At 69.6% G+C, this 12,443-nt stretch overlaps 4 protein-coding genes across 4 annotated transcripts; 2 read left to right on the forward strand and 2 right to left on the reverse strand.

The window, feature by feature from the left end:
• Window positions 1–2,442: 2,442 nt before the first annotated feature.
• Window positions 2,443–3,153, reverse strand: AURANDRAFT_27394 (hypothetical protein; the record flags this gene model as incomplete). The annotated part of the gene is made up of 1 exon (XM_009039537.1): window positions 2,443–3,153. A coding segment is annotated over one exon (711 nt), but the record flags the coding sequence as incomplete, so codon positions are not given.
• A 1,439-nt stretch (window positions 3,154–4,592) lies between these two features.
• On the reverse strand, window positions 4,593–5,192 carry SelM2 (selenoprotein; the record flags this gene model as incomplete). Its single annotated transcript, XM_009039536.1, has 3 exons — window positions 4,593–4,718; window positions 4,791–4,988; window positions 5,085–5,192. The coding sequence occupies 3 exons, from the start codon at window positions 5,190–5,192 to the stop codon at window positions 4,593–4,595; spliced, it is 432 nt and encodes a 143-aa protein (XP_009037784.1).
• A 280-nt stretch (window positions 5,193–5,472) lies between these two features.
• On the forward strand, window positions 5,473–6,377 carry AURANDRAFT_14007 (hypothetical protein; the record flags this gene model as incomplete). The annotated part of the gene is made up of 2 exons (XM_009039284.1): window positions 5,473–6,044; window positions 6,167–6,377. Coding segments are annotated over 2 exons (783 nt in total), but the record flags the coding sequence as incomplete, so codon positions are not given.
• Window positions 6,378–8,521: 2,144 nt separating this feature from the next.
• On the forward strand, window positions 8,522–9,202 carry AURANDRAFT_27227 (hypothetical protein; the record flags this gene model as incomplete). Its single annotated transcript, XM_009039285.1, has 1 exon — window positions 8,522–9,202. One exon carries the CDS (start codon window positions 8,522–8,524, stop codon window positions 9,200–9,202), a length of 681 nt encoding a protein of 226 aa, XP_009037533.1.
• Window positions 9,203–12,443: the final 3,241 nt, after the last annotated feature.

Genomic DNA, 12,443 nt, shown 5'->3' on the forward strand with positions numbered 1-12,443 from the left:
GCTCGACCGAGAGGCGCCCACTAGAAGCTCGGATTAAGAGGTAGGTGCTCCGCCCGAGATGAGGCTGTATGCGCTCGAGCACCAGATTCGCGAACGGGTCAAAAATGTCGTTGTCGCTGGAAATTTCTAGCCGGAGGCCACGTAGATCTCATACGACGACGATGGTGTGCTCGGGCTCGTCGCCGTGGACGTTGGTGACGAGAATCGCAGCGGCAGAGATCATTCGGTAGGGCTGCAGTGTATGGGGTCCGCGATCCACGACTTCAACACGTTTTCCGAGGTCACACGACGCTTCCGGACCGAGTATATGACCCACCGGAGGGATGTGGCCAGCGCCTCGCACGTGTGGCGCTCCGGATGCCCGCGGTCAACGCGTCGGGAATGTCGTCGGCGCCGAGCTTCGGCCGCGCGCGCAGTCACGTTTTGGGCCCGCACGCATCGAACCAAGCACGCGGAATCTCTTATACCATCACTAAGGACCCGCACACGCCCCAAACGAGCCAGAAGCAGCGTTTCCGACGAGTCCGCACTCGGGCCTCTGAGAGCGTGGGCCGCCTACCGCTGTCACGCGACCGTTTTGAGCCGCGAAGTCGCCATCACGAACGGTTGGAACGGCTCCGCGCCCTCGTGGGGTACATGCGCCGCGGCCGGGGCCGTTTTTCCTTCGGCTACCGCGGCCTACGCGCCGCTTTGAGGCCCATCGAGGGCTAATCGGGTGTTCACCACCCAAAGGTTTGGGTGTGCGCCGTCGCCTGTCGCCTGCTTCGTTCGCCGGTCACCTCCGAAGCCGCGCGCGCTGTCGCCTGTCGCCTGTGCTTCGTTCGCCGGTCGACTCCGAAGCCGCGCGCGCGAAGCCGTCCGGGGCGACAGCACGCTCAGCACATCCATCAATCGAAGGCCAGCACCTCTGCTCGACGATGGCCGCCTTGGAGGAATCGACCGGGCCCATCGACGCGAGCGATCGCCAACCGGGCACGCCGCTGACCAAGGCGCAAAAAAAACGGGCCGCGAAGAAGCGGTCGGCCGATAACAAGAAGCGCGCGGCCGCGGCGGACGGCGCGGCGCCGGCGCCGCTCGACGAGAAGACGATGGCGGCGATGATCGCGCACGCGAAAGCGTCCATGGACAAGGCGCAGGGCGCGGAGGACGGCCAGGACCAGGTCAAGCTGGCCATGCAGGCGCTGTCCATGGTCACGGGCGTCCTCCGGGAGCAAAAGGGCTCGGAGGAGGGCGTGCTCGAGGCGCTCAAGGGCGCCGCGGCCGAGGACAAGGAGCGCAAGGAGCGCGAGGCCGCGCGGGCGGTCCTCCGGGAGCGCGTCCGGGCCAAGTCCGGGAGATCATAATCCGGTCAGTGTACACGGGGGCGCGGATCCGGGGGGAGGGGGGGGGGGAGCGCGGAGCTCAGCGCTGGCGGGGCTTCTTCTTCGCGTGCTTCTCGTTGAGCCGCGCGAGGACGCCGCCGAGGTGGGCGACGCAGGCGTCGACGTCGCCCGTGGGGTTGGCGAGCTGCCAGCTGCGCTGCGCCTTCATGAGCTCGCCGACGGCGGGCCCCTTGGGGACGCCGAGCGCCGCGGACATCTTGTTGCCGTCGAGGAGCGGCGTCAGCGCGTCCCAGACGCCGTCGAGGTGGAGCTGGGGGCCGAGGATGGCGGCCTCGAGGGCGTCGAAGTGGGCCGCGGCGGGGTTGGGCTCCGTCCAGTCGAGCGCGACGACGTTGTTGCCGCCCGGGAACGCGGCCGCGTCGTACGCGAGCACGCGCGCCTTCGCGACGCGGAGCGCGGCGCGCCAGTTCCGCTTCACGTCGAAGAGCACGAGGCCCGCGTCGCGCCGCAGGTCGCCCCAGGGCTCGGCGCCGTCGTCGGCGAGCTTGGCGTCGAGGCGCTTCGCCAGGCTCGCGAACTTGGGCGCGGCGTCGAGGACCTTCTGCGCGTCCTGCACCGTCCTCCCCGGGAGCTTGAGGCCGTCCTTGCAGACGGCGCTGGGCAGCGGCGTCCGGCGCTTCTTCTTGTCGACGACGAAGGCGTCGTCGCCGCTCAGGGGCAGCAGCGCGGCCGCGAGCGCCGCCAAGGTCGCGTCGCGCGCTTCCAGCGGGCCGACGACGCCCGAGCTCGCGACGGCCGCGACGCCCGCCTCGGCGACGACGGTCGCGTCCCGGTCGACGGCGTCGGTCGCCGCGACCTCGGCGTCGGCCAGGGCCCGCACGCAGCGCGCGGACAGGAGCCACGGCGAGTCGGCCGCCGCGTCGTCCGCGTCCTCGGCGAAGACCGCGGACAGCGGCACGCGCGCGCCGCTGGGCGCGTGGGCGTGGCCGACGACCGCGCACGCGGACTCCGGCGGCACGCAGCCGCGGAACGTCGGGCTCGCGAGCTGGAGCTTGCGGAACTCGTCGACGGCGCGCGCGGACCCGAGCGGGCTCGTCGCGAGCGCGCCCCAGACCTCCTTGCCGACGCGCTCCCGCGAGACCTTGGCGAGGAGCGCCGCGCGCACCTCCGGCAGGAGGCAGGCCCCGACGAAGCCCTGCTCGAGGGCGAAGCAGTAGCGGCTCGCGAAGCGCACGCCGCGGAGCGCGCGGAGCGGGTCGTCGAGCAGGGTCACGCGCGGCTCGAGCGGCGTGCGCATGATGCCCGTGCGCAGGTCGTCCCAGCCGCGCTTCGTGTAGTCCTCGATGGCCCGGCTGTGGACGTTGAAGAAGAGCGCGTTGAGCGTGAAGTCGCGCCGGAGCGCGTCCTGCTCGGGCGTGCCGAAGGTCATCGTCGGGATCCGCGTGTCGCCCGCGTCCGCGTAGGACTCGGACCGGAGGTTCACGAAGTCGACCTCGATGCCGCAGAGGCGCATCGTCGCCGTCTCGAGGTGCTTCGACTGCTCCGGGTTCGCCGCGATGACGCCGATGTTCGAGCCCCGGTCGCCGCCGCGCGCCGCGAGCGCCTCGGACACGCGCGCCGCGAACGCCGCGCCCGACACGTTGTCCAGGGCCACGTCCACGTCCTTCGTGACGCGCCCCAGGGCCTTGTCGCGCACCCAGCCCCCGCAGATGCGCACCGTCGTCCCCGTCGGCGCCGCCGCCGCGCAGAGCACCTCGACGAGCTCCGCCTCCTCCTTCGTCAGCTCGACGAACGCGTTCGCGAGGTCCGCGGACTCCACCGTCGCCGTCATGTCGCGCGTCCGCTCGAGGCTCACGCCCGGCCAGACGCCCCGGGCGGCGGCGTGCAGGTGCCGAACAAGGGCGCGCGGGGTGGGGGTGACGACTGCGCTGAGGGTCCTCGTGGAGGCCAAGCGGAGGAGAAAAATTGTGATGGGGTTAAGGCGAGCCGTGGTCGAGCTCTGGAGAACCCCAAGAGAGGGGCTCGCGGCGCGGGCTCGGGCGCGGGCGCGGGCGCGGGCACACCGGAGCTGGCGGCGGCCTCAAGCGTGTTGCGCTTATTCAGGGGTGAGTTGGCGGCTTCTTGATCGCGTGCACCGTTTTGCTTGAGGCCTTCTTGAAGCCGCGCCATGATGCCCTAAGGCGAGGTGCGTCAACTCGTCCTCGCGCTGCAACGGGAAGACCAGCACGCTCTCGTGTCCGAAAGCCCGAAAATCGCCGGCGTCTTCGCGCGCGCGGCGCGCACGACGCGCGGCGGCATCACGTGAGTCTGCGGCGCCGCGTCCGGACGCATAGAGTGGCATAGACTCCTCCGTCGACGAAGCTGCGAGTTCTCGGCGGCCCGGTTCCCCGCGCGCGCAATCCCCTCGAAGTCGGTTCGAGCAACTATACTACGACAGTTTCTTAACGTCTGCCGCGGCGCGTCGCGGCCTCGGAAGATTCGTCGTCGATGAGGCCTTCGGCGACTCCTGCCATACCCTCGGCGACGCGGATGCCGAAGGGGGGCACGCCGTTTTTTCGCCGCTGCGCCCGCACGCCGCGCACGCGTTCCCGCGAGGCGATGCGGCCGCGCCGCGAGCTCCATCCGCCCAAAGAAGACACGAAAAGCATGAGCAGTACGAAGAGCGTCGCGATGCCCACGTTGCTCATCCTCTGCGCGGCATACTCCTCGGCCACCGACGTCGACTCCGATTCGTCGTCGCTCGAGACCGCTTTTTTCTCGAACAGGAGGGCGTCGAGTTCTTCATTTTCGTCCTTGTCTTCGTCGCATGGGACTGCCGTCGGGATCTCGTCGTCGGTCTGGTAGGCGGCCATCTCGCGCGCGTTCTCTAGGCGCGCCGGGGTGCGGCACGCGGATGCGTCGCTTGGCAGAGCCTCAAAGAGATGGTGCTTGCCGCAACAATTTTCACCACAGCCCACTCCACAGCCCCCTAAGACCTCCCTAGCAGGTCCTAGCCTTGGGAGCGAGTAGCAACGTACGCGCGAAGTCTTCCGATCCCACATCCCCTTCGCGCGATGCTCCGCGTCATGATTCGCGTCGCACTGACTGGCTAAAAGCGAGATCGGATGTTAAGAGACGCGACTAACGCCGCGGGCGCGCGCTGCTGGCGCCGTCGTGTCTGTTCGGATCGGACGCCGTCCTTCGAGAGGCGAAGGACGATCTGCCCGTCGTCATGCGACACGCGGCGGAAGAGCGCTCGCGCGAGGCGGCCGGCCGGCCGGCCGCGCGGCCCTATCTCCCGGGCATCGGCGCGCCGCGGAGCCGGGGCGTGCGCATCGCGCCGCCGCCCGTGTTGGTGTAGCGCGCCACTGATTTTACGCCCGGCTGCTTGTGGAGCTCCTCGTCGAAGCTGAACCTACCGAGAGCGGCGGGGTCGGATTTCGTCGCGCGAGCGTCGATCGAAAAAGCACGTCCGTCGGCGGACGCTGAGCTGGACCGTCGTCGGAAGCCCTTGGCCTTGAAGAGCGCGTGGAGCTTCTCTTCCGTGTACGTGCTGAGGTTGATGCTCTCCTTCGCGACGCCGTCTTCCTTGATGTGCAGCGTCGGCGCGCGCCCGCGGATCCAGGTGATCTCGACGTCGTCGTAGCTCATGGCGCCGCTCTTGCCCTTCAGAAATCGCTTCACCTGTGCGCTGACGCTGCTCTATGGCGCGTCGATGCGCGCGCGGCGCTCTCATCGGGCGCTCTCATTGTCTGCCCATGCATTTGCATCGCGTCGAGCGGCACGCACCTCGGGCAAGCGGTTGAGCGTTCAGGCGTTGCAACTGATCACTTCTCCGGTTATTCTCGCGCCTACGGCGGCCGCGAGGAGCGCGAGCAGGAGGCCGCGCATCGTGTCCGGCGTCACGTTGCCGCGACGATGCCGCAAAGATGCAGCGGCTCTCCCAGGCTTCCACGCTCGGAGCCGCTGATCTGGCACGCCGTCGCGTCGCCGTGCGCGTCAGTTGTTGCACGAAACGCGTCTCGGCAGGTCCCACGCGTCGCACAACAGGTCCCACGCGTCGCGCACCACACTCGCACACGCAACGCGTCCGTTGCAACGCATAAAACCCACCATCCTCCGCCTCGCGCTCCTCCTCAGCTCCATCGCCGCCGCCGCCGCGTGGATCAGGATGGTCGAGGGCCACAGCGTGCACCGCGTCGCCACGCGGCACCGCAGCAAGCTCGTCGGCAAGACGTTCCGGGCGTCGAGTCCGAACGCGCGCTTCGCCGAGGGCGCGGCGCTCATCGACGGCAAGGAGTTCGCGGGCATCGAGGCCGTGGGCAAGAACCTCTTCGCGTGGTTCGGCAGCGGCGCGGACGAGGTCTGCGTGCACGTGCACTTCGGCATGGCGGGCAACTGGGCCGTCTTCGACGCGGCCGACGAGCCGGAGACGACGGCGACGACGCGGCTCCGCCTCGCGGGCCACGGCGTCGTGAGCCACCTGTCGGCGATGACCGTCGCGCACGGCACGCGCGATGGCCTCTACGCGGAGAAGCGGCGCAAGCTCGGCGAGGACCCGCTGCGCGACGACGCGGACCCGGAGCGCCTCTGGGGCAAGGTCGCGGCGTCGAAGAAGTCGATCGGCGCGCTCGTCATGGACCAGAGCTGCTTCACGGGGCCGGGCAACATCTACCGCGCGGAGATCCTCTTCAAGGCCGGCGTCCACCCGGACCGGCCGGGCAACTCGCTGTCGCGCGACGAGTGCGACCCGGCGTCGAGCGACGGGCATGCTCTTTCGCGCGACGCTCGCCGAGAAGAACTCCGGGCATGCTCTTTCGCGCGACGCTCGCCGAGAGGAACTCCGACCCCGTCGCCCTCGGTAGGTTCGACCTCATCTGGCACCACACCGTCGAGCTCCTCAAGCGCGGCTACGCGACGGGCTCGATCCTCACGGTCGACAAGGAGGACGAGCGAAAGTACGGCCAGATCCGCCGCTACATCTACAACAAGGCCAAGTGCCCCAAGTGCGGCTCGCGCGTCGTCTCCTGGGACATCGCGGCGCGCACGGCCTACGCCTGCGAGACCTGCCAGCCGAAGCGCGCCGCGGAGGAGGCGCCCGCGACGCCCGCGAAGAAGCGGCGGCCCGCGGACGAGGCCCCCAAGCCCGCGGCGAAGCGGGCGAAGAAGAAGGCGCACGTGCCCTTCCTGTCGCACTGCGCGCCCGAGGCGGCGGACTCGCGCAAGACCGTGCCCGAGCTCCGGGCGGCGCTCAAGGCTCGCGGCGCGGCGACGTCGGGCCTCAAGGCGGACCTCGTCGCGCGGCTCGCGGCGCTGCCGCCGATGCGCGCCGCCGAGGACGCCGCCGCGGACAAGGCGCGCGCCGGCGAGAACATGGCCGTCGAGCACGTCGCGGAGCTGCACCCGACGCAGACGCGCGCGGCCCGCCGCGCCGCGCGCGAGTGAGCGAAGTAAGGGCGCCTCGCGCGCGCAGGTGCTGCAAGCCGACATGGTCACGCGCCGAAATTAAAGGAGAAGCCCGACGCCTCGGGCGTCGCCTTCGCCCGCTTCTTCGGCGGCGGCTCCGGGCGCGTCCCCGCGCAGACGAGGTCCGCGTTGTCCCGCGCGGCCGTGAGCTTCGCCCAGAGCGTCGTGGGCGCCGCGAGCTGCGCCTCGGCGGCGTCGAGCGCGGCGGGGCGGTGGCGCCGGAGCGCCGCGGCGAAGCGGTCGTGGAGCGCCGCGCCGACGACGGCGCGCTTCGCGTTCTCGTCGAGGTCGTCGCACTCGTCGAGGCGCTCGTCGCGGACGATGCCGGAGACGAGGTGCGGCGCGTCCCGCAGGAGGCGCAGCGTCGACGCGAGGCCCCGCGGGCTGCAGAAGTTGTGCGTGAGCGCGACGTTGAAGTCGTCGAGGTTGACGACGCTGTGCCACCAGCCCCGGGGCACGAAGACGACGTCGCCGGGCCCCGTGTGCGCCTCGACGAAGTGCGGGTGCGCGCGCGCCTCGGCGTAGAACGCGTGGGCCCACTCCGCGAGGCTCAGGGGCGCGACGAGGTCGAGGCCGTCGGCCGAGGGCCGGACGCCCGGCGGCGTCGTCTTCGGCGGGAAGAAGAGCCAGCGCTTGCGGCCCCGGAGCGTCGCGTTCCACGCCGACGTGCCGTTCGGGTCCTTGTGCCACGCGCTCCCCGACCGCTCGCCGCCGACGATGATCCAGCGCCAGTCGGGCCGCTTCGCGTCGCCCTCGTCGTCGAGCAGGCCGAAGAGGTCGTCGTCGAAGTAGGGCGCGGGCGCGTACGCGTCGAGCAGCTCGGGGGCCGCCTCGCCGAAGCGCTTGTCGAAGAGGTAGAGCGGCTGGTCGTCGCCGTTGTCCGCCGCGTAGCTCAGGAACTCGCGGAGCGCGAACTCGTAGCCGCCGACGTGGAAGCGCCGGTCGCCGAAGCGCCGGACGAGCTCGCCCCGGTCCCAGAGGGGCTTCGCCGCGTCCGCGGCGCAGCCGCCCTCGATGACGACGGGCACGCCGGCGGCCTCGTAGTCCGCGACGAACCGCTCCGTCGTCAGCGACGCCGCGCGCTCGCGCGCGCACGCGCCGACGTCGTCGCGGTCGAGCGTCCGCCCGAGGGGCTCGCCGCGGGCGAGCCGGTGCGGGTGGTAGAGCACGTCGCTGAAGACGCGGCGCGACACGGCGCGCCGCGCGCGGCCGAGCGTCGTGCACTTCCAGCTGCCCATGGCGTAGCGCAGGGGCGCGCCCGACGCGCCGCAGCGCCGCAGGTAGATGCCCTTCCAGAGGTCCTCGAGGGACGCGTAGCACCGCAGCGCGCCCGACGCGACGCAGAGGCCGCAGAGCGATGCCCCGTCGACCCAGGCGAGCAGCTCGTTGACGATGAGGGCGTCGTCGAACAGGGCGATGCGCCCCAGGCCGGGAGAGCGCGCCGCGGCGACGCTCGTGCCCGCGCAGCACCACGCATTGCCTTCCGGCTCGACGCCGAACGGGTGCGCGAGGCGGTCCGCCATCGGTTGGTCGGCGATAGGGTCGGCGTCAACCTCGTTGTCGACCTCCAAGCTCTCCATCGCGAATCGACGCGATCGGCCTTCTTGCCGCAGCTCCGGCTTCATCGCTGAAAGCGCTCACGCTCGTCGCGCGCACCCGCGCGCGTCCGTCGCCGCCGCCGACCGACCGACCGCTGCGAGCGTCGTTCCCGTCGCCGGTCGCCGCGCGCTGCATCGAAACGCCGAACGCGCGCCATGTCGTCGCTGCGGAATGCGGTCAAGCGGAAGACGCACAAGGAGCGGTCGCAGCCCGCGGCGCGCAAGCACCTGGGCCTGCTGGAGAAGCACTCGGACTACAAGCTGCGGGCGGACAACTACCACAAGAAGCAGGAGCGCATCAAGACGCTGAGCCGCAAGGCGTCGGAGCGGAACGAGGACGAGTTCTACTTCGCGATGACGAAGACGGTCGCGGGCGAGGCCGCGGGGCCCGAGGGCTCGAGCGCGACGCACGAGGCGATCTCGGGGCTCAAGGCGCAGGACCTCCGGTACGCGCACATGCGCAAGGTCGTCGACGACCGCAAGGTCGAGAAGCTCCGCGCGAGCCTCCACGCGACGGAGACGGCGAGCTCGCGCGGCCGCCACACCTACTTCGACGACGGCGAGGCGGGCGGCGACGTCGAGGCCCGGGCCCTCGCCAAGGCCACGGCGACGAAGCCCAAGCCCGACAAGGCCGCGCGCGTCGCGAGCAAGAAGGTCGCGCGCGCCTACGCGACGCTCGACGACGCGCTCGAGAAGCAGCGCGTCTCGACGAAGCTCCTCCAGCGCCTCGAGGCCGAGAAGCACGTCCTCAACGCCAAGGGCCGCAAGCGCAAGGTCGCCGCGGGCGACAGGGGCAAGGCCGCGGTCTTCAAGTGGAAGAAGCAGCGCCAAAAGTAAGGACCGCCGCCCCTTAGTCGTCGCGCGACCGCTTCTTCTTCTCCTTCTTGGAGGCTTTCTTGGCCCTCTTGGCCTCCTTCTTCGCGCGCTTCTTCTCCCGCTTCGCGTCCTTCCTCTCGCGCTTCCGCCGCTTCCGCTCGTCGTCCGCGCCGACGCGCCGGCGCTTCGCGGCGGCCTCGTCGTCGTCGGAGCTGTCGTCGGAGCTCGACGACGACTCGAGCGCGACCATCTCGTAGCCCTTGGGCGGCGCCTTGCGCTTGAGGCCCCAGAAGAGGTCCCGCGCGAACTTGTCGCCTGCGCGCGGGGGGCGTTTCTTTCCCCCGGGTGTCGCGACGCGCGAGCGGGGATCGCGCGCGCGGGGACGTCGGGGCGCGCCTCGGTTGCCGCCGCCCTGGTTGATCGTCGCGAGGCGCGCGAGCTCCATGACGCCCTTGTCGCGCTCCGCCCGGCGCTCGCGGTCCTCGGCGTCCTCCGGCGCCTCCTCGGGCGCCGCCGCGGCGTGCGGGTCGTAGCCGATGGTCTTCGACCACATGTCGTTCGTCGACAGCGTCGTCGACGTCATCATGCGGTTCCCGCCGCCGGCGCGCCGCGAGTCCATGTTTTAGCGGGGTGCGTGCGTTTCACGTGTTGGTTTCCTCGTGGTGCGCGCGCGGAAGTTTTTGTGGTGGCTTAGACGACGATGCGCCCGTCGCGGAGGCGTTGCGCGTGTGTTTGCCGCGTCGACGGCGTCGCGGGCGGGCCAGGGGAGAAGGTTGCCTTGGGTGCACCAAGGTGAACCTCTGGTTGAACGGCCGCTGGGCCACGTCCGGCTCCACGGCCGGGCGGCGTCATTGTAAAGGGGTCTCGCTCGGCTACCCACTAAGTTATAGCAAACTGCCGGGGCTTTGCCCCCCTGTGGGGCTCTAAATTTACCGCGGACGCTCCTGCCAGGACTTGGCCCAGTGGTGGACCGCGTAGGAAAAGGGCGACGACGCGTCGGAGGCCGCGGCCGCCGCGTTCGACTTGGCGTAGAAGATCTCGTAGGGCAGGCACACGGCGCGGGGCATGGGCCCGTGCAGCTCGCAGAAGGTGCGCGTGATCAGGCCCGGCCCCGTGTGCTCGATGGTCCAGTCCGCGTCGGCCTGGGACAGCGTCTTCGCGAGCGGCCCGGCGTCGTCGAGGAAGCCGCTCGCGGCGATCGCGGCCAGGAGGTCCGTCGGCGGCGGCTTCGGGCGCTGGACGCGCGCCGCGGCGACGCGCTCCACGAGGGCCGCGAGGAGCGCGTGCCCGGGCGCCGCGCCGATGAGGCCGTTGTTGATCTCGACGGCGCCGACGTTCGAGAAGCCGACGAAAAAGTCCGCGGCCTCGCGGAGCGCGTCGAGGGGCCGGAGCGGCTCAAAGTCCATGTCCGCGTAGACGCCGCCGAAGCGCAGCAGGATCTCGTAGCGCGCGATGTCCGACGCCTCGCCCCAGTTGGTCGCGGCCGAGAACGCCGCGGCGTTCTCGAGGCCGAGCGCGGCGACGTCCGCGTCGCGCCACAGCTTGTACTCCCAGTCCGGATGGAGCGCGCGCCACGCGGCCGCGTGCGCGTCCGGCGGCGGCTTGGGCCCGAGCCAGATCTGGTGGAGTTTGCGCGGGACGTTCGCCGACCCGCTCGCGCCGCGGCGCCAGTTTTCGTACTTCGCGCGAAGCGCGGCGTGGTACTCGGCGTCCTTCGACGACCAGAGGCCTCGGCGATGCAGCGGCGGGTCGGTCCACGTCGGCAGTTCGTCGAGCAGCGCGGCCATGGGCGAGACGCAGTGCTGAGAGCGTCGCAGCGCTTCGGCAGCGCTTGGAGCGCGTCGCCGAGGCGCGAGTGCGTCCGCGCGGCGGGCCGCGTCGATGGGTGTGCCGCGCGACGCCTTCGCGCGAGCCGCGCGGCACGTCGCGCGGCGTCTGGAGGTCGTCGGCGCGCGCGCACGGCGTCGCTTCGCGAGGCGAGGCGCGGTGCCGCCAAGGCCTGGAGCTCGACTTCAGCGTGCAGGCACGGTGCCGCGAGGCCTCGGCGGCGCGCAACGCGGGCGCGACGGGTCGCGGCGCGTCGCGAGCGGGCCGTGCGCGGCGTCGTCGCGGGGAGTGGGCGGCGCGAGGGACGAGTGGCGTCGAGGAGGCGCGGCGGCGCGCGCGCGAAGGCGGGAGAAAAGGCCGTATTCGCGGACGCGCGCGGCGACGGGCGCGCGCGCGCGCGCGGGTTTGTGCGTCGGTCGAGCAGAGGGAGTCCCGGCGGGGGCGGGGGGAGGCGCGGCGGACGGCGAGCGGCGTTTTACGGCGCGAGGAAACGGGCGTATTCGGGCGTCAAAGTGTCCAGTGCAGGGTACTTGGGGGTACTTGGCAATGGTCGCCGAGAAACCCGCACGATTTGGACTTGGGCGTTTTCAGAGAAGTGGTGGGAGTCGATGAGTCGTAGTAGTAGTCGTCCGAGTAGTCGATCACTATGAAGATAAAACCCGCACGAAAGCGGCTTGGTTTTAATAAAAGGTCGGTCTTCTGGGGTCGAGTGTTGCGTCGGGAGAGAAGAGAAACCCGCACAAAAAGGCATGGATTTTGTTTTTGGGTTGGGTTGGTTCGCTCCAATTGGAGCTGTATTGGTTTTGTGTGTTTGGTTTGATTGGGGGGGAGCGCGAAAGAGATGGATCGACGTGCAGCTCGACTCTCGGAAGAGGGCGCACAGAAGCTCGCTGTCTGCTTTCACATTAACAAATCGCCGGAACAAGAGGCTGAATCTCAGCAGATCGTAGGACAAAGCCTACTCTCATGCTTACAATACCCCGTTCCATATTTAAGTCGTCTACAAAGGATTTATCCCTCCCAACATTCGAAATTGCGATGGAGTATGATGCTCGGCCGAAGCCTATCGTGATGCGTGTAACATCGGGAGAGGTGAATATCGTCGCTTTCCAGCATGGATTCTGACTTAGAGGCGTTCAGTCATAATCCTACAGATGGTAGCTTCGCGGCACTAGCTGTTCAGCTAACCGCAATGACCAAATATCTGAACCAACGGTTCCTCTCGTACTAAGTTAGATTACTGTCGCGACAACCGTTCATCAGTAGGGTAAAACTAACCTGTCTCACGACGGTCTAAACCCAGCTCACGTTCCCTGTTAGTGGGTGAACAATCCTACACTTGGTGACTTCTGCGACACAATGATAGGAAGAGCCGACATCGAAGAATCAAAAAGCAACGTCGCTATGAACGCTTGGCTGCCACAAGCCAGTATCC

The sequence above is a fragment of the Aureococcus anophagefferens genome, assembly GCF_000186865.1.
Source record: "Aureococcus anophagefferens unplaced genomic scaffold AURANscaffold_11, whole genome shotgun sequence".
Classification (NCBI taxonomy): domain Eukaryota; class Pelagophyceae; order Pelagomonadales; family Pelagomonadaceae; genus Aureococcus; species Aureococcus anophagefferens.